Below are 18,075 nucleotides of genomic sequence, written 5' to 3'. Positions count from 1 at the left end.
AAAATCGTAAACGAAAAATTTCGTTCAACTTTTCGTTCTGCAGTACGCTGTTCGATAAATTGAAAAGTCTCCTTTTTGGCACACAAACAATTGCCAGGGACAAAAACTAAAAAAATTGTTTTTTTTAAACCAAAAAATAAGATTTCTGCATCATTACCTATTTAGAATCTTGTGGTCGGAAAAACTGTCACAAAATGAGTTTGAAAATTTTCACTTTTTGCAAAAAGTGGCCATTGTAGTTATACCTTAATTAATTTATTTCTTGCGTTTAAAATTATTTTCTGTTGTTTTTTCTTGATTTTAAATTAATTTGAATTTATTTTATTTTGACTTTGACAGAATACTCGATGATATTTTTTCGTAAGCACTTTCCTTGTTGACTTTGGAGTCTTGAAAATTGTTCGTTTCCCTTCAGCAGCGTACAAGGCTTTAACGAAAAATGTTAACGAAGGCTTGAAACTTGTTTTCTGATGTTTTTTTCTTGAATAATTGATTTGTAATTATTTTATAATAATTTAATAATAATATATTCCAGATTTTTTTTATGCATATTTTATTTTTATTAATAGGAAATTCGACATGTTTGTAGAGTTCTGGGAAAATAGCAACTTTTCTAAACACACATTCCCCAGCCATCCCTGTGTAACTTCGAAAATCAAATTTCGAAAATTCGGAACAATTACCAAAAAACTAAATTTTTTTTTGTATGGCAACACTCGATCGTCCATCTTTCTTTTTTCCCAACTTCGTTACCGCGTGCACGTCATTTCGTAAAAGGTTAGTTCAATTTAACATAAAAATCCACAAAATTCCAATTTAAAAATGTTTACCTCTTCCACAGGGATACTAAATCAAAATGACCAACTCAAAGGGTTATCGTCGCGGCACCAGGGACATGTTCTCTCGTCCCTTCCGCAAGCACGGTGTCATTCCATTGTCCACCTACATGCGTGTCTTCAAAAATGGCGACATCGTTGACATCAAGGGACACGGAGCCGTCCAAAAGGGTATGCCCTACAAGGCCTACCACGGCAAGACCGGACGCATCTACAATGTGACACCACATGCCGTTGGTGTGATTGTAAACAAACGTGTCCGTGGACGCATCATTCCCAAGAGAATTAATGTTCGTGTTGAACATGTCCATCACTCAAAGTGCCGTGAGGATTTCTTGCGTCGTGTCAAGGAAAACGAACGTCTATTGAAGGATGCTAAAGCTAAGGGCGTGTATGTTAACTTGAAACGTCAGCCAACACCTCCCAAGAAGTCTCACTTCGTCAAGAAATTGGAAGAACCAATTGCATTGGCTCCAATTCCATATGAATTCATTGCCTAAGAAGTGTGTTGTGTAGGAAGAGAATTAGAGAGGGACGTTGTAAAGTAATAAAAAACTTTTTATTTAAAAAATATGAGTGTTGTCTGTTTTGTTGTGATGTGTGGTTGTTGATTGGGAATCAGGTTTTGGGGAAGTCACTCATTGATCATTTTTAGCATCACGACGTCCACATCTGAAAAATAAAGTCGAAATGAGAACCAATTTGTGAGTGGAAACTACTCGAAACTCACGCAAACTTCTTTTTGATGACATCAGTGATGATGGTCATCTTTCCTTCTTGTTCATATTTGGCCAATTCGTTTGGGTGTATCTTTCTTTGGTGGACTTTCAGATTTGATCTTAGAGAAAAGGGCTTTTCACAGAATGCACAAATAAATGGTTGAGCTCCGGAGTGTGAGACTAGATGGACAGTTAAGCCTTTTTTGCGTCGAAATCTCTTATCGCAGTGATCACATTTAAATGGCAATTCGTCCGAATGCATTAGCATGTGGTTACGGAGGGTATTTTTCGTTTTTAATTTGCTGCCACAAATGGAGCAAGTATATCCACTGCCTGAGTGTCTTTTCTCATGCAACTGGAATAGACAAGGTGGGTGAATAGGTTTTTTTTTACTTGAGCTCAAATGATATTGATAGTTTTTAGAATTTTTTTTTGTAGCAGAGCGGAGACACATCGATTCTAGTTAATTCGAGTATACTGAATTCAGTGTTGGCAACTGTTTTAAAAACTTGGCTCAGGGCTTCGAGATATTTTGAAAATACAATCTTGGGTCGGGACTATTAAAATACTGATAATTTCGAATAATTAAGTTGTTGCTATAAATTTTTAGTTTAGAGAAAAGCTATTCCTGTATATAGCTATATTGTCTGCGTAAAGCAAAATTGTTCTTAGTCCTTAAGAAATCCTATGTACTTAGAACAATTTTGCTTTACGCCGACGATATGTACATATAAGGCTATTCTTCACTTTTTTTGTTTTTTTTTTTTCTTTTTTGACTTAAAAAGTACTTAATATGGATGTAATTTGAGTTTAATATTGATTCGGGAAATTGTTTATTATTGACATAGCATCTCATACCAAATATGAATAAAATACTGCAAATTTCAATAAGGTCAGTAGTGAAAATAAGTTTACTAAGCTACGGAAATTTATCAAAACTTGTACTTCAGATTAAGTTAAGTTAATTTTTAGATTTTTAGCTTAAGGTTAAGATATATCAGATAATAAGAAAGTTATCGGGAAGATTTAAATAGTTTTAGGAAGAAAAAAAAAAAAAAACGTTTTTATAGACAAACCATGCCAAGACAAGAGCAGTCAAAAAATAACGTTTTTTTGCTTTTTATAACTGTAATATTTGAAAGAGTCAAAGTCAAATAAATATTTATGACTTCGGATTCAAATTCAGCACCCCTTAAACCTTCAGAAAAGTATATTTTGGTTCTTGTGGCAAAAAAAAAAAAATGTTTAATTTTGCTGACCCAGTGTTATTTAATACATTTACGTAGTAGACTGATTTCCACTGCTGAACTTTTTCAGGTTTGCAGTATTTTATTCATATTTTGAATTATATGCTATGTTAATAATATATATGTAATATCCCGAATTAATGTTAAACTTAATCCATATTATTAAGTATACTTTTAAAGTCAAAAAAGAAAAAAAAAAAAACATGAAAAAGTGAAGTTTTTGTTTAAAAAAGGTTTCGTAAGCGACCGAAACATAATAATCTGTAAATATTCTTGAATAAAAGCAGAATTAATCCCTTAGTTAATTAAAAACAGAAACGGTTACAGAACTTGAATAAAGATTTATTTAGAATGATGATGAAAAAATAATAAAATGAAAAATTGAAAAGCAATGAATATTTGATTGATTGTAGAGTTGAAATATATAGGTCAGTAATGAAAAGTAAAGTGTTTTAAGCTGTTTCTTCCAACATAATCCAGATGGGAATAGCCTTATACATATAGCTCTATACAAGAATAGGTATAAAAACTAAAAACTGATAAAAACAACTTAATTATTCGAAATTATCAGTATTTTAATAGTCCCGACCCATGATTTTATTTTCAAAATATCTGAGCCAAGTTTTTAAAACAGTTGCCACCACTGAATTCAGTACACTCGATTTAGCTAGAATCGACGTGTCTCCGGTCTGCTACAAAATCGAACTATCACGATTAAACTTACTGCTGTGACTAGTTTGCTTTTGAACTTTTTGTTACAAATGCTACAAGCAAACGGAGTGTCATCGTCATCTCTGTGAAAGTCTTTGTGACGGCCTAAGTCTGAACTGGACTTGTATGCCTTTCCACATAAATCGCAAAGGAATCTCTTGATTTCATGTTCGCTATTAGAGAAAACTGTGGATGGCTGGCGACAGAGTTTTGATTTTCGTTTTCTAACTTTAGGGAGGATATAGTTTTGGGGTTCATGCAAATTCGTTTTTTCCTCTTGTGGGTTATCAGATTCTTCCTCTGATAGATGATCTTCTGATTGATAGTCTTCTTCGTTTTCTATTTCGATTTTTGAACAGAGAAATTCCAATTGCGTTCGCTGGACAGTTTCGTCGAATTCGATTAATTTAAGTAAAAAGTTTTTGCATTCGTTGCATATTTGGTTATTGCATTCAACCTACGTTTATTTAAATTTTTAATACATAAGTAAACATCCAAAGAGATTTAATTTGAAAACATTACCTTCACGGAGAAATGTTTTTCAATTGTTTTATAGAGATTTGGATGAGAAAATTCGCTATTGACATCATTTTTAATTTGCTCATCTTTTTTGCCACATAGTCGGCAGATATTTTTTAGTTTTCCATACATTTTTTAATAATAAATTTAAAAAAAGAAAAAATGTTCTGTTTTTGGTTTAAAAAAATATAAAATTGAGAAGTGACATTTCATTTGTTTGCGTTGCGTTAAGCGTTAAGTAATTTCTCGTTACATTACGTTCCAATTGGGTGGGTTTCCATATGTAAGTTAAAAAATAGTTTACAAAATTCAATTTCCAGTTGATATAGATATTTTGATCCGAATTTTGCAGATGCTTTTTATTCCAATATTGCTTGTCTATTTTTGATACACTGTGACGCATTTATTGACTAGTGTGAATTTCAGTCGCAAATCATACCATGTCCTTAAGGGCCAGTTGTACAAATATTTAATTCGTGGTTTAGCAACTTTTATCTCTGAATTCGGTGGTATAATTGATTTTTAGCACTGGTTCTAGGTCTATACAGGTTAAAATAGCTAAATCCATCCTTGAACCAAAGTTGATCCACTGTTAATCCGTCGAAATCGGCGAGTTAAATTCCTGATCCGAGGCTGAACCACGTTTGTATAACTGGCCCTTATTGTTGATGTTGAATGTCAGTGAAATGTCATTTTTGAATTCAACTACCATTTCACTGTCATCAAGATGCAACATTTGCAACATTCTTTGATCTTACCGCCTTCAATCGGATTGCTTATGGGTCAGCAAATGTAGAGCAGAGGTATTGAGCAACACGTCCACATTTACTTCGCTTTGTTGATCAAGCATGTTGATCATCACATAATGTGGACGCAGTTTAATACGCATATCGCACTAAAGGCTTGGCCACACTGGAGGGTATGCGGTAGCGGTACGGGTAGCGGTGAGGGTACTTGTATGAAAAAAATTCCAAACTGACACATCAACGTTCAGGTGTGGAATTTTTTTAGTACAAATATCGTTACCGCTATACCGCATACCCTCCGGTGTGGCCAAGCCTTAAATTTTAGCTGGCTCTTTTTCTCCGTTTTTTTTTTTTTTTATTTTTTTCCATTTTCGCTAAATTGTGACGGATACAAGAATTTTTAGTTGGAAACGAAAATGTGGTTTTTAAACTCGAGCTTCACAAAACTGGGCTGATATTATTGAATACATTTTAGCTCGTCGAAATCTTGGAAAGAATTTTGTATGGGCATTCAAATTTATTTATCGGAGTACTGTTTTTCATAAAAAAATAAAAAAAAAATAAACTCTTACTTGGACCACCCTATACTTTTAAAGTTGTAGTCTCGAACCCGCTCCCCTTCAAATAACGTAATAAAATAAATAGATTTGGCATCACTTTGTTGTCATATTTTGACATTTCAATTTTTGTTTATATTTCCCAACTAGAATTTATTTTTGTTGTTGAACAATTTTTCTCATCCAGAATACAAAAATCTTCTTTCTAAATTTTATGTCTAAAAATAGACTTAAAACTCATTAAAAAACACCCCCCTGCTAAGAATAAACAAATCCAAACGAAAAAATGGATAAAACCCTTCAAAAACTATGTCGTTTATGTGGTGAAGAGCGTCTTTCTTCCTTCGATGTGTTTATAAAATCCGAGGACAATGTTTTAATGGTTGAAGTTATAAAGAATATTTTAAATATATCGGTAAGTAAACTAATTATAGAAATTCATAAACATTCCCTTTCTCATTATGTTGCTATCTGAAAAAAAAAAACACAGATCTCCCACGATGACACAATTCCAAATGAAATATGCGCTATTTGCCATACGTTTCTATTAGATTTTCTCAAATTCCGTGATACCGCCGAAAAGACTCAATTATTCCTTGTCGATTTGGAATTGAATCTAGAAAAAGAGAAAACAGCTGCACGAAACGAACGCAAACATTCGATAGAATCAATTAAATCCGAGCGAAGTAACGCTGCATTTGTTGATGCTTCAGAAGTTAACTTTACTTCATCGGATGATGAAAGTTTCACTCCTTTAAAAGAGAGCTCACCAAAGACAAAAAAGTCACCTCGAAAGAAATTGAAAATGTCGCAGAAAGACATGGAAATACCTAAAAATGAAAATTCCGAAGAAGAAGCAAGTAATCAAAGCTTCAGTTGGGACGATGAGAATGTCCCACTTATCGAAGTTGCTTCAAGAAATTCTGGCGGGGAAAACAAAACGACGACAAATCCTCGAAGATGTTTCCAAGAAGATAACGTCACACAAACAGATGATAAAATGCTAGTCAAACGGGAAAGAAGCTATGATTCAATCGAAATAACCATCGAAAGTCCTTTGGACAATCCCGAAGAGTGTACCATTTGTCAGAAGCAATTCTCCAAAGAACGATATCTGCGACATCATCTGCGAACTACTCACAAAATCAACATCAAAGCGAATTATCCATGCAATCGATGTACCCGCAAATTCATGCAGAAATTGTCTTGGGAACGCCACCAGAAGATTCATGATGATCCGAATTTAAATAAACCAGTTTCTTGTGAAATTTGTGGCAAGTTCTATATAAACAAGCAGACTCTAAAAGCGCACATTCGTTCAATTCACATTGATATTGGGAAGAAGTATGTTTGTGAGGAATGTGGAGCCCAGTTCAAAGGGATCAGTAGTCTGAAGACTCACAAAATCACACACACTGGAGAATTTCCATTCGAGTGTGAGAAATGTGATCGTAGATTTCAGAGTAAAGCCAATCTATTTGTAAGTTTAATCCCTTTTTCCTCTTCACTATAAAATAATCTTCTTTTTTCTTTTTAAAGGTTCATCAAGATACCCACACGGAAACACCATATGTCTGCGAAATATGTAATAAACCATCGACTACGTTGCGTGGTTTGCGATTGCATATGGTTAATCATTCGGATGAAAAACCACACAAATGCCATATGTGCGGGAATGCTTATAAGCGAATTACGGCCTTGAAGAAACACTTGATTGTACATAGCGGTATAAGGCCGTATGCGTGTAATTTCTGTGAGCGGACATTTGCGGATGGATCGAATAAGCGGATTCATATGAGACGATTGCACAAAAAAGAACTGGCAGAAATGGAATCGGCCGGGATGAAGGTGCCTCCGGCGGTTTTGCCAAAAATTCAGCAACTGAGGGAAGATGGCGGAGGAGTCACTGTGCAGGTGTAGGTGAATGATCTATCTATTTTTGAATGGAATGCAAAGTTTGTTTGTTGGTGTAGACGAGCTTCAATCGACTGTGTCGAAACGGCTCCTAGGCATGTTTGGCAAATTTCTCAAAAGAAGCGCAAAAATTGCACGGTTAGTAGTTGAATAAGCAAAACATAGAGATTATTAACAAAATGTATTATAACTAGTCGAGTCAAATTAGACATAAAATTTGTAAAATCTCGGAATCCAGGGAAAGTCGATGCATCTGAAAAACGAGTATAGGGCTGAATTATAAAAGGGTCAAATAAGAAAGTTAAAAAAAAAATTTCACCGCTCTCGATTACAACAGTTTTTATGGACCGTTAACTGTCATTCCGTATGCAAGCGTCAATCGGAATTGCTGTCTCATTTTAGATTTTGATCAAACTTTGTAGGGATGTTCTCTAGGACTGTAAGAAAGCAAATCCATGATGATTTAATTTTAAGTTGCGTGGTTTCCCCGCTACCCGCATTCGAACTTTTTCAGAAGGTCATTTTTATGTTATTATAGCTTTGCGTCTACTAAAGATATCTTTTTGTTTGAAACGCCATTTTAAAGCTTAAGAATAGTAATTTTTGAATATATATTAAAAAATTACGTAATAATTATCCCTGAATTAAAAATAATTTTTGAAAAACTGGTAATTTTGCTGATTTTTCATGGTTTTTGACTTTTTTTTAGAGGACTTAAAGTTAAAAGTTTCAACTTAACACACTGTTAGTTTCATGTTACTATCTTTAGTCAAATCGTAAAAAATCATAGTACAAAAAAATATTTTTTTAAAAAACTCAAAACTTTGAACTTAAAATTTTTGCATAAGGAGTACAGCCATCGAGTTCATTTTAGATTTATTTTGTTGAAAAATATCTATATTTAATATTTGGTAAGTATAATCTTCCTACATATAATAGCCAAGGTTCTGGAGCCAGTCAAAAACCATGAAAAATCAGCAAAATTACCAGTTTTTCAAAAATTATTTTTAATTCAGGGATAATTATTACGTAATTTTTTAATATATATTCAAAAATTACTATTCTTAAGCTTTAAAATGGCGTTTCAAACAAAAAGATATCTTTAGTAGATGCAAAGCTATAATAACATAAAAATGACCTTCTGAAAAAGTTCGAATGCGGGTAGCGGGGAAACCACGCAACTTAAAATTAAATCATCATGGATTTGCTTCCTTACAGTCCTAGAGAACATTACTACAAAGTTTGATCAAAATCTAAAATGAGACAGCAATTCCGATTGACGCTTGCATACGGAATGACAGTTAACGGTCCATAAAAACTGTTGTAATCGAGAGCGGTGAAATTTTTTTTTTTAACTTTCTTATTTGACCCTTTTATAATTCAGCCCTATACTCGTTTTTCAGATGCATCGACTTTCCCTGGATTCCGAGGTATAAAGCTAATTTGACTCCACTAAACGAGTTTAAGTTTAATTGAATTAAACGTTTAATTTTTAAAATTTGTAATGCTTAAATAATTGTAGCTATCGGTGTACCTTGTGTCAATAAAAACAAAACAAAAAAGAAAGACTAATAAATTATTGGAATGAATTAAATAAATCTGTATATTATTTCAAAATTTAAAAGTTCAGGGACAGATATTCTTTTTAAGCTATTTAATGTCGTTTTCTATTGACGAATCTCAGAATGAGATTTGTGAATTTGACAGCTGAAAGGGGGGGTGAAGAGGGGAAATAGTGGACAAATCTCAGATTTCATGATCTATTTGCGCCCTGAGATTCAAAAAAATGACAAAAAAATGAATCTGAGATTCAAGAATCTGATTCTGGATTTTTATCAAGATTAACGCATACAAACACACGCACTTTCACACACACTCCTCTGTTTGACATTTGTCTGAACATTTGTTGTTGTTTTATTTTTTTTATACGCACAGATTTCGCACACAATTACAAAACTAGATTTTATATTCTATTTGCAGTGGAAAATATGAGAATTTTACACAAAAATCTCAAAAGTCAATAGAAAACGACATAAGTTGGTTTTCAAAAAAAAAAAAAGTTGCAGATACGCCACAATGTCTGCTTTAAACTAAGGGAATTGAATTAATAAAAATTGATAAACAAATTGTTTACAAATCACGGTAAAATTGTGGTTTATCTTGGTAACGCAGTGGTATTTAAAGTTTTAAAGCTTAGTTTTTGTAATAAACTATTAATAATATTTAAATGAAATTAATTTTTCTGTTATTTAACTTCATAGGAAACAGAAATTTGCAGTAAAGTAACGCAGTTGTTTGGTTTTGATCACTTGGTATTTAAACTGTCATAAATATAGAAATATTATTCAAAACATCCGTGTAAATGTTATTTTACAATAGATTAAATTATAACCATTCTATGTAAACTAAGATATCTGCTTCCACATTCAAGAACAAAAAATTCACATTCACATATTATTATTAGGTCTGGGGCAATAAGACAGAGTAGCTTAAGTTCAAAAAACATTTGAAAACCAGTAAACTCTTATCTGAATTTACTCATTACATATAAGTTTTAATTTAAAAACAAAATTACAAAAATTTAGCTAAGATTCACTCTTAAATGCAGAGACAAAAATTTCAGTTCAAGTAAAATTAGAAACCTTAAAAAAATTACATTGAAAATGAAATTTTCAAAAATTCCTTAATTCGACATAAGCTACTCTGTCTTATTGCCACAGATTGGTATTAAAAAAAATTTAAGAGTTTTGTTTCAATATCAGTTTATTTCAAATAAAAACCATCAAAATTCATCCCACATAACGTAGCTTAAATTTCTCAATGCCATCCATAACTTGAACTGTGAGTTGATCTATGGCTTCTCTTGCTTCTTTATGTTCTGCCACATCAATGCTTCTTCTTGTTACGTAATGATTCGGGAGATTGACCTAGAATACAAAATATGAAGTCTCAATTTTTTTTTTAACTAGCTTTATGACTTTAAATTTACCTTATGCCTTGCTATGGATTTCAAAATCAACCATAAAACGTAGAAAGTAAACCAAACCGTGAAATACAAAGGAATATACCAAAGCTTGCGTCCAATATAGAAGTAGCTGTATTTCTTGACACGTGGCTCTGGAGCTGGTGGTGGTGGAGGCTCAGTTGTCATCGGGATTGGATGATGATCATGATGGATGTGATGATGATCATGGAAATCATCATACACAATGTCTGGATAATCGTGTGGGTGGTGGTCATGGAAGATCGGTCCATGAGAGAATTCGATATCAGGATGATGATGAGAATGGTGATCATGTTCTTCGAAATAACCCGGTGGTGGTGTTGGATATTCTTTACCATCAACATAGGCTCCAATTTCGTGATGATCGTGATGATCATGATCATGATCATCTACGGCTGGAGCCATATCCATAGAATCTCCATCGTCCATTGCGGCTGGAGGTGCTTGATCATCACCACTATCAGTATCATCCATTGCATCCGCTTTTGGAGGATTGTATTGGTATCCGTCATTCGCTTCATCAGGTTTTGGTGGATTATATTGATATCCACTACCATTAGCATCCTTTCCTTCATCATTTGAAGGAGATTTCATAGTAGGCAATAAGTCAGGACTAACAGGACCCACAAAATTACTACTATCCAAGGGACCAGCTGGTGGTGGTAAGTAGCTTGTTATTGCATCTGATGGAGCAGCTTGCTTAATATCACTTGGCGAGGGATATCGAGAGTTTATATTCGGTGGAAAAGCATACAGATCCTGCTGATTTGACAAGAATGAGGATACCTTATTCGAAGTTTGACCAATCGGGCGGGTAATGGAGGGTTTTCGATTTTGTTTGATTTTGAAAGTATTCGATGCAACACCTTCGGCTGGGGTAAAACGGTCAGAAAATGTTCCTGGAACAAATAGAGAATTAGTTTTTGATAGAAGTCAATTTTGTTGTTGGAGAATTTAGAGGTCGATGTTGTGGGAAAGTTAAAAGTTAAAAATTGTGTTGGTCACAGCTTGTAGATCAAAAATTAGAAAAAATGTGGAACATATTTTATCACATCTTAAGTAAGCTTAAGCTTCAAAAAAGCTCTAAAGAAGCATAAGTAATTTAAATCTTCTGTAAAATTTTATTAGAGCAATAGTCAGTTGGGATTTGGGAAGTTTATTTTTGGCAGTAAAGTATTCATTTGGTTCTCATCTAAAGCTGCTTAGTGAAATGAATACGTTCCACATCATGTTTTGAACAAAAAATTACAACTTTATTCTAGTGAAATGAAAATTTTTAATTTCATCGAGGTAAAATGATTATAAAATGAATACGTTCCACAATATTTCGAAAAGGAAATTTCATTTTTATTTGCCAAAACTGAAATGCAACATTGCAATATGGTGGAACGTATTTAAATTGAAAATTTTGTGTTTCAAAAAGATTAGATAAGTTTCGCTTCGGAATAAAAAAAATTTAATACAGAAGCAGAATTAAAGCTCCTTTAACCCGCCCCCCCCCCGATATGGTCAAGTTGGACAAAAATACCAAGCTAATAGAAAATTTCAGATTTTCTTCAATAAAGTTGTATTTATTCAGGCTGAGAGTACAATTTGTTATATTTCATAATTCCTTCCACTACAATCATTGTTAATTCATCAATGATCTCCCTAAGCTCTTCTTTATCATCGCCAAAGCTTCTCATTTTGTCTTTATATTTTTTGTGAATCATAGCCTTGAAAAAAAAAGAAAACAAGATCAAATTTTGAAATCTTATTTTTGTTTTTGAAAACCTTTTTTTACCTTATGGAATCCTGTGGAACGAATAATCAACCATACCGTATAGAAACTAAGCCATACGCAAAAATATAATGGAACGTACCAAATTGTTCGAGCAATGTAAAAATAACTATATTTCTTTGCTCGGCCCAAAGCTGTTTTAGCTTCTATCAATGCCTCTGAGAATTTACTTAGTTTGGATGAATCTTTTGTTTTTAAAGACCGGCTTGCGTTGTTTTCCACTTCAACTTGTTTAAAATTTTTACTGGAAATTACATTCAGGAGAGTAGTTGTGGATTGATTGATGAAGGAACTGGAATTTGTTAATGTTAATGAGGTATCTGTGGTGTGTGTTCTTGGTGGAGAGGAGTTTTCGGTTTCCTGTGGATGTGGAAGAGCTACAGTATCATTTGGGATGATGGATCGGCCGAGGATTTGTTCTAAGGGTTTCAAGGAGATGTAAACAATATTTTAATAAAAAAAGGACTACAAAATAAAATGTAAGAATTTTTGGAGAAGGGAAAATTGATTGATTTTGGAATGCAATTGAGGACCTTAGGAACATTAAATGACATTTTCACTTTTGGTCATTTTTATCTTGTTTTTTTTTTTGTCTTGGAAAAGGGTTTTCCAACAATTTTTAAGTTACAAAGTATTTTACTTCTGTACTTTTTAAACTTCCAGTTATTCAAGAACTGATCCGATTGTCTAAAACTAAAAAAATAGTACGTATACACCATAGGGAACCTTAATAATTAATATAGATGGCAAAAATCTTTTTGCCAACATAATTTCCCGTCATCCAAGCGATTAATGCAGAACATACAGTCCCATTATTTTACGTTAATAGTAAAACCTGCAACCCTTTTGTAATCTCGAACTATATTTTTTAACCAAAAAACCTCATTAGTTTAGTCGAAAAAATAAAAACGTCCTTGTTCCTGAAACAAAAGAATACTCAAATGGAAATTTTCAGACAAGTTCCACATAATTTAGCTTTCAATAAAATAAAAAACAAAAAAAAAATATGATTCCTTCTTTTCAATAAAGCCTGAACACAACAACGAATAACAACAAAAACAACGACTGCTTATTACCTTTTCCGCTTAGTTTATCAATTTCAGCACGGCTGGGTATCCTGGACGCTTGATAGCTTGGATAAACAACACGTTGTTGGCCAGTTGTACCAGGCGACTTGAACACTGATGCAGCAGCAGGCCTTGAGCGTACTGCTGCTGCTGATGCTGATGGACTATAACCTTTGCTGTTCGGTGTTAATAGCTGGGAAAAAGGATAAGCTGGACGATAGTCAACAGCACGTCCCGTAGCTGGTGGTGGTAATGTTGCCACTTCTTCCTCCTCCATCATTTCCTCTTCATCCAAATTGTCAGCATGATTGTCGTCGTCATCAGCAACGACAAAAGATGGGTGGTAATGATTTGTTGGAATTGCTGCTGCTGCTGGTGATGCTGTTGGCTCGGTTACTCCTGCTGTGTATAATGTTTGTAATGAACTATACCCAGGTGTAAATTGTCCGTCTGTGGTAGATAATAAAGATTCTACAGGCTCAACGTTAAATCGTTGAGGTGATGTTGTTTGGGTTGTGGAAATAACATTTTCACTTGAGTTAAAACTGTGGAAGAAAAAAAAAAATTAAGAGCTTTAGAATTAAGTGAAGGAAAGATAAAATGTTTTTATGAAAAAAGAAACATGTTGACAAAAGGTTTATTTTAACTTTAAAGATTTAAAGGCAAAAAATTGTATTTAAAGTGGAAACTTCTGTTGTAAATGTTTTTTTTTTGTATTGAATACGAATCAGAAGTTGTCCAATAAAATTTCTGACGGAAAACATTTAATTTGAGCGCTATTTCTCTCAAAAAAACACCATCTCATTTGGATATTTGATTAAACTCTTTTGGTTATTGGTTCTCAGACCAACTGCAGCACTTTCGCCAAAATTTAACAATTTCATTAATCCTTCCATTTACCTTTTAAAAAAATCATCCCCTCCTCCTCTACACTTGCACTTTAAATGTGATATTTTGGGTGACTTTGAAACTGCTATAGATGGAAAAATTCCCATCACAAAAATTAAATAACTTTATTTTTCTGTAGCTAGCTCCTATCTTTTCTGGACTAAATAGATAACATTTCGTAGTAAAACTTTTTTTTTTCCAGGGAAATCAGATTTTTTCTTGGTTTTTGTTCCATGAGATGCAGCATCAAAAAATTGCTTTAAGATCATGTTCTTAAAGCTTAGATTCTTTTTTGGTTGACGCAACAATAGTAAAACAGAAAATATATTTAAAAATAAATATTAAAGATAACTAAAAAATAACTCACGTTTTTGGAAAAATCAAATCCATATTCATAGCTTTATAGATTTTTGGTCCATTGTCACTACCTCCTGCTCCCATTGTTAACACTTTTGAATAACTTTCAACATCCTTACTTCTTTCAATTAAGAATATAAATAATAGCAACACACTAAATTTAGCAGCCATTTTTTGAAATTTTAAGGATATCACACTTTCAGTCAAAATTTCACTTTTAAACTTTATAATTCACATTCAATTTTAACAAACAAAAACTGAATGTCCTTTTCCTTTCCTTTCAATTGTTCCTTTTCTTTTTTTTCTTTTTTTGATAACAATCTTAACTTATCATTGTGACTTTTTCAACCTTACTAAATCTATATACTCCAGTTAAACAACCTTCTGGTACTTTTTTTCTTTTATCGTTTTTACTCCCCTCCATATTCGAGTTAAAAGAATTCTCACTTCACTTCATGATGATGGTTAAGGTGATGGCCTACATTCTGTTTTTTTGTAACTAAATCAATGCTAATGTATGGTCTTCGTCGAGATATTCTATGTCAGTTAGATGATAAATAATAATTTATGTATCTATCTCAAGTCGAAGTAGAAATAATTAGCAACCCCTCATAAGATGGATGTAGATATGTATATGTGAATATATTTACTCTTATATCCGCGATGGATTGACCTACCAATTACCGATATGTACACAAAATTTAATGAAAATGTATCTCTGCAGACGAGAGGTGTTAATTCTGGTTGAATGAAATTCGGATGCAGATCTTGGACTGACCTAGTGTGTGAATAACCAATAGCATCATCACCATCATCATCATCATCAACATCAAGCTGCTGGTTGATGCTATATGTGATGGTGGCGCAAAGTACGTAGATGTAGGTATATAGGTTGGTTCTTGTTCCAGAACATCATTGGAATGAGATCGAAATTAATTATTTATCAATGTTATTTGATTATCGATTTGGCACACATTGGTTGATTTACGTATACCTACCTACTTTTATAGACCAAGAGGGTTCGAGACCAGAAATTGGAGGTAATCGAAATTATGTGGAATATATGGCTGCGTGGGACATATATGTACCTATATATTCATTATATGTATATTGTATAAGTTAAATAGAATTGGGTCAGCAGAAAATTCTTGAAGCGCGAGAGAAATTAATTTATTTATTGACCATTTTATTTGATTACCCAATTAGGAAGGGAGAAAATAAGATGATGATGAGCATCTTTTCGATATTAAATTCAATTTTTTTTTATACATTAGAATCTATGGATTTTGTAAGGGTAAAAACGATTTCTTTGAGTTTAACTTGATTCAATTTTTCTTAAATGATATTTTGTTTAAGCGGAGCAACCTCAGCAGCAAAATGCGCTTTGCTCATGTACGACAGGATTCATTAATTAGATCACTATTGACAATTATTAATTTTTCTTAATTGGCGCCCGGGTAAAACTCCGTGAGTAAATCAACCATTTTAGTACAACTCTATCCATTTTTCCATTTTCAATAATAATAATAATAATAATAATAAAACTCCGTGAGTAAAAATAATGGACTCACATTATTTTCATTTTTGGGAGTATTTCGCCTTGAGAGTTTTTATTCATAATATTTGGAAAGATATTAACTTTAAGGATCTTTTGATTAACAAAAAATTCATAATTTAATTTTGTCCTGGTAAAATTTTACTAACACAAAGTGCCAAAGTGCTTTGGATCACGGTTTTATCCAGTAGGTATCACAGACTGTTTAAGTAAGTACCCATGTGATATTCACAGTTTATACTGGTAAATATCAAAAACGTGTTTGCAATGAATACAATTTCAATTTTAAACATTCCAATCCGGTTAGTAAGGTTATAGTTAATGTAAACAATTTTTCTATGTGGAAAAAGTGGAGTGAATCTCGAAAAATCGGAGCGTTGACTGCTATTTAAAGAGACTAGCAGCTATTAATAGCTGCTATTCTTGTATGCTGCTCACTGCTTTCACTGCTCTTTAAAAATAGCTCTTCAGCACACACCTAGTCACGGATTTCCTCAGGAAGTATCACAAAATTCTTCGGCATTTGATTACCCTTTCTTGAAACATGATGGTCGCCATAGAAGGACCTTCCTGTAAACTCCATACTCCATGTTCAATAAGTCATATAGAAAAAAAAAAACTATAAATTAAAGTTCATTCAGCATATGATTTTGGTAAAATCCTTTGGAAAATCCATGTAAATATTTTAAATTTTAACACTCAGCTCACATTCATATTGTCATAAAATATCTATATGCATGCAGGTATAAAGTCCTGATGATGATTATAATGCCCCTTTGGATATTAAAGCTATAACTGATGCTTACTAACATAGTAAAATAAATACAAATCCTCTCTTTGCTTCGCATCATATAACTCGTATATCGCGTACAAAATCCTCTGCGAACATGAATCTTTTTATGGCGCGCTCTTTTTTTGAGATTAACAAACTGAAACACCAGTTAAAATTCTGTTTAAATAATTAATATTTTTTCGCAACTGATAATTAAATCTCTGCACCTCATAGTTATAAATAATTAATTTACTCACCAATGCGGGGTGCTTTTTGCCATGCCTTGGCGTTGGTATTGTATACTGGCTGGGCACAGAAAATATATAGGGGAAAGGGACTAGTGATGGTGTAGGTGTGAGTGCGGGTGGTGGTGATGGGTTTTATACCCTCATCCGGTTAGGAAAGGATATTTCAGCTGATTAATTGCTGCGTGTTTACCAAACAGCGGCGGCGGGCAGTTGCTGCAACAACTGGCCCCACTAATTAACTCGTGTTTTTTTCCAACCCCCTCCCCTTTTGCTGATATACATATTTTTGAGGTTATATAACATAATGTAATCCAATCCAATCGAATGAAGCCAACAATTAAACAGAATTATAAATAAATTGTGGATTCCGTTTTCCAGTGTATACCCTACCTACCTTCGAATGGATAGGACAGAAGCAGGTTATGCAAAGGGCGGTGGTGATGGTGTAGCTAAAAGAAAAAACCAAACAAACACTCATAATATGGGGATGCTCAAGGAAAATCCCAGTAATTTCACATCATCCGCATGAGTGGAACCCGAACCGAACTGAACCGATATGACGACCGGATCTGGACGGTTAAATCACGTAGGTTGTCCTTTACGTGATTCAACTACGCTATATATGGATTCATCGGCGCAAAGGCAAAATTTTTAATTGCGTTCTCTGTTCCGGATTGTATAGTCATCACAAATATATATATAAAGTGTAGGATCTGGTTTACTGATGGTTCTCTGTGCTGGGGTGCTCCTCTGGCTGATATTGGCGGCGCGGTGCTGTGGTGGCGGCAGCAGCGGCCGGGCTCATTTAAATATAAATACACACAGCACACACAACTCAATTCTCAACAACTCGCTCTCTCTGTCTATGCCAATGCAGAGACAATGCAAAGTCATCTCCTTGTGATTGTGAGTGCGGAGTTGGGTTTTGTGTATGCTCAAGGATTAACTCGATTTGTACAGATAATTATGCGGTCAAGTCAGAAGAGTGCGGAGTGGAGAGGAGTGTGTAGAGTTTTCATCGATATCCCTTGGTAGCTTAAAACTATCCTCTCCATATCATGACCCATCAGGTCATGGCAAGGAGTGTGGATGACGACGGGGAATGAGAAAGTGTGATGGGATCTATGTTACCGCAATAGCATAAGGTAAGGATAA

General features: G+C 33.6%; 6 protein-coding genes across 6 annotated transcripts in view; 2 read left to right on the top strand and 4 right to left on the bottom strand.

The window, feature by feature from the left end:
- LOC129913734 (transcription elongation factor S-II) overlaps nt 1–18,075 on the bottom strand; it is a 409,451-nt gene that overhangs the window by 21,864 nt on the left and 369,512 nt on the right. The window lies entirely within an intron of this gene.
- Nucleotides 668–1,407, top strand: LOC129913739 (60S ribosomal protein L21). Its single transcript, XM_055992559.1, has 2 exons — nt 668–777; nt 842–1,407. The coding sequence occupies exon 2, from the start codon at nt 857–859 to the stop codon at nt 1,334–1,336; it is 480 nt and encodes a 159-aa protein (XP_055848534.1). The 5' UTR covers nt 668–777; nt 842–856; the 3' UTR covers nt 1,337–1,407.
- On the bottom strand, nt 1,475–1,823 carry LOC129915233 (zinc finger protein 75A-like). The gene is made up of 2 exons (XM_055994713.1): nt 1,567–1,823; nt 1,475–1,508 (listed from the first exon to the last, which is right to left on the bottom strand). The coding sequence occupies exons 1-2, from the start codon at nt 1,821–1,823 to the stop codon at nt 1,475–1,477; spliced, it is 291 nt and encodes a 96-aa protein (XP_055850688.1).
- LOC129913737 (zinc finger protein 60-like) lies at nt 3,175–4,228 on the bottom strand. Its single transcript, XM_055992557.1, has 2 exons — nt 4,036–4,228; nt 3,175–3,970 (listed from the first exon to the last, which is right to left on the bottom strand). Exons 1-2 carry the CDS (start codon nt 4,162–4,164, stop codon nt 3,470–3,472), a joined length of 630 nt encoding a protein of 209 aa, XP_055848532.1. The 5' UTR covers nt 4,165–4,228; the 3' UTR covers nt 3,175–3,469.
- Nucleotides 5,485–7,873, top strand: LOC129913727 (zinc finger protein ZFP2-like). The gene is made up of 3 exons (XM_055992536.1): nt 5,485–5,750; nt 5,826–6,815; nt 6,875–7,873. Exons 1-3 carry the CDS (start codon nt 5,622–5,624, stop codon nt 7,253–7,255), a joined length of 1,500 nt encoding a protein of 499 aa, XP_055848511.1. The 5' UTR covers nt 5,485–5,621; the 3' UTR covers nt 7,256–7,873.
- Nucleotides 10,017–16,853, bottom strand: LOC129913726 (uncharacterized). The gene is made up of 4 exons (XM_055992535.1): nt 16,711–16,853; nt 13,110–13,645; nt 10,239–11,152; nt 10,017–10,176 (listed from the first exon to the last, which is right to left on the bottom strand). Exons 1-4 carry the CDS (start codon nt 16,749–16,751, stop codon nt 10,039–10,041), a joined length of 1,629 nt encoding a protein of 542 aa, XP_055848510.1. The 5' UTR covers nt 16,752–16,853; the 3' UTR covers nt 10,017–10,038.

This window comes from Episyrphus balteatus, chromosome 3, assembly GCF_945859705.1.
Source record: "Episyrphus balteatus chromosome 3, idEpiBalt1.1, whole genome shotgun sequence".
Taxonomy (NCBI): Eukaryota; Metazoa; Arthropoda; class Insecta; order Diptera; family Syrphidae; genus Episyrphus; species Episyrphus balteatus.
Note: the sequence above shows the minus strand (reverse complement) of the source record. Positions and strands in the feature narration are given on the sequence as shown.

What these genes read in the sequence shown, in the direction of transcription:
- LOC129913739 (XM_055992559.1), top strand. Translation starts at nt 857, where the DNA reads ATGACCAACTCAAAGGGTTATCGTCGCGGCACCAGGGACATGTTCTCT.
- LOC129913726 (XM_055992535.1), bottom strand. Translation starts at nt 16,751, where the DNA reads ATGATGCGAAGCAAAGAGAGGATTTGTATTTATTTTACTAT. An exon ending in ATTTGTATTTATTTTACTAT is followed by an intron (nt 13,646 to 16,710) that starts GTTAGTAAGCAT and finishes TTTCTTCCACAG; the next exon opens with TTTTAACTCAAGTGAAAATG. An exon ending in AATCCATAGCAAGGCATAAG is followed by an intron (nt 10,177 to 10,238) that starts GTAAATTTAAAG and finishes TTTGTATTCTAG; the next exon opens with GTCAATCTCCCGAATCATTA.
- LOC129915233 (XM_055994713.1), bottom strand. Translation starts at nt 1,823, where the DNA reads ATGCTAATGCATTCGGACGAATTGCCATTTAAATGTGATCACTGCGAT. An exon ending in GTCATCAAAAAGAAGTTTGC is followed by an intron (nt 1,509 to 1,566) that starts GTGAGTTTCGAG and finishes TTTATTTTTCAG; the next exon opens with ATGTGGACGTCGTGATGCTA.
- LOC129913727 (XM_055992536.1), top strand. Translation starts at nt 5,622, where the DNA reads ATGGATAAAACCCTTCAAAAACTATGTCGTTTATGTGGTGAAGAGCGT. An exon ending in AGAATATTTTAAATATATCG is followed by an intron (nt 5,751 to 5,825) that starts GTAAGTAAACTA and finishes AAAAAAACACAG; the next exon opens with ATCTCCCACGATGACACAAT. An exon ending in AGAGTAAAGCCAATCTATTT is followed by an intron (nt 6,816 to 6,874) that starts GTAAGTTTAATC and finishes TTCTTTTTAAAG; the next exon opens with GTTCATCAAGATACCCACAC.
- LOC129913737 (XM_055992557.1), bottom strand. Translation starts at nt 4,164, where the DNA reads ATGTATGGAAAACTAAAAAATATCTGCCGACTATGTGGCAAAAAAGAT. An exon ending in AAAAACATTTCTCCGTGAAG is followed by an intron (nt 3,971 to 4,035) that starts GTAATGTTTTCA and finishes AAATAAACGTAG; the next exon opens with GTTGAATGCAATAACCAAAT.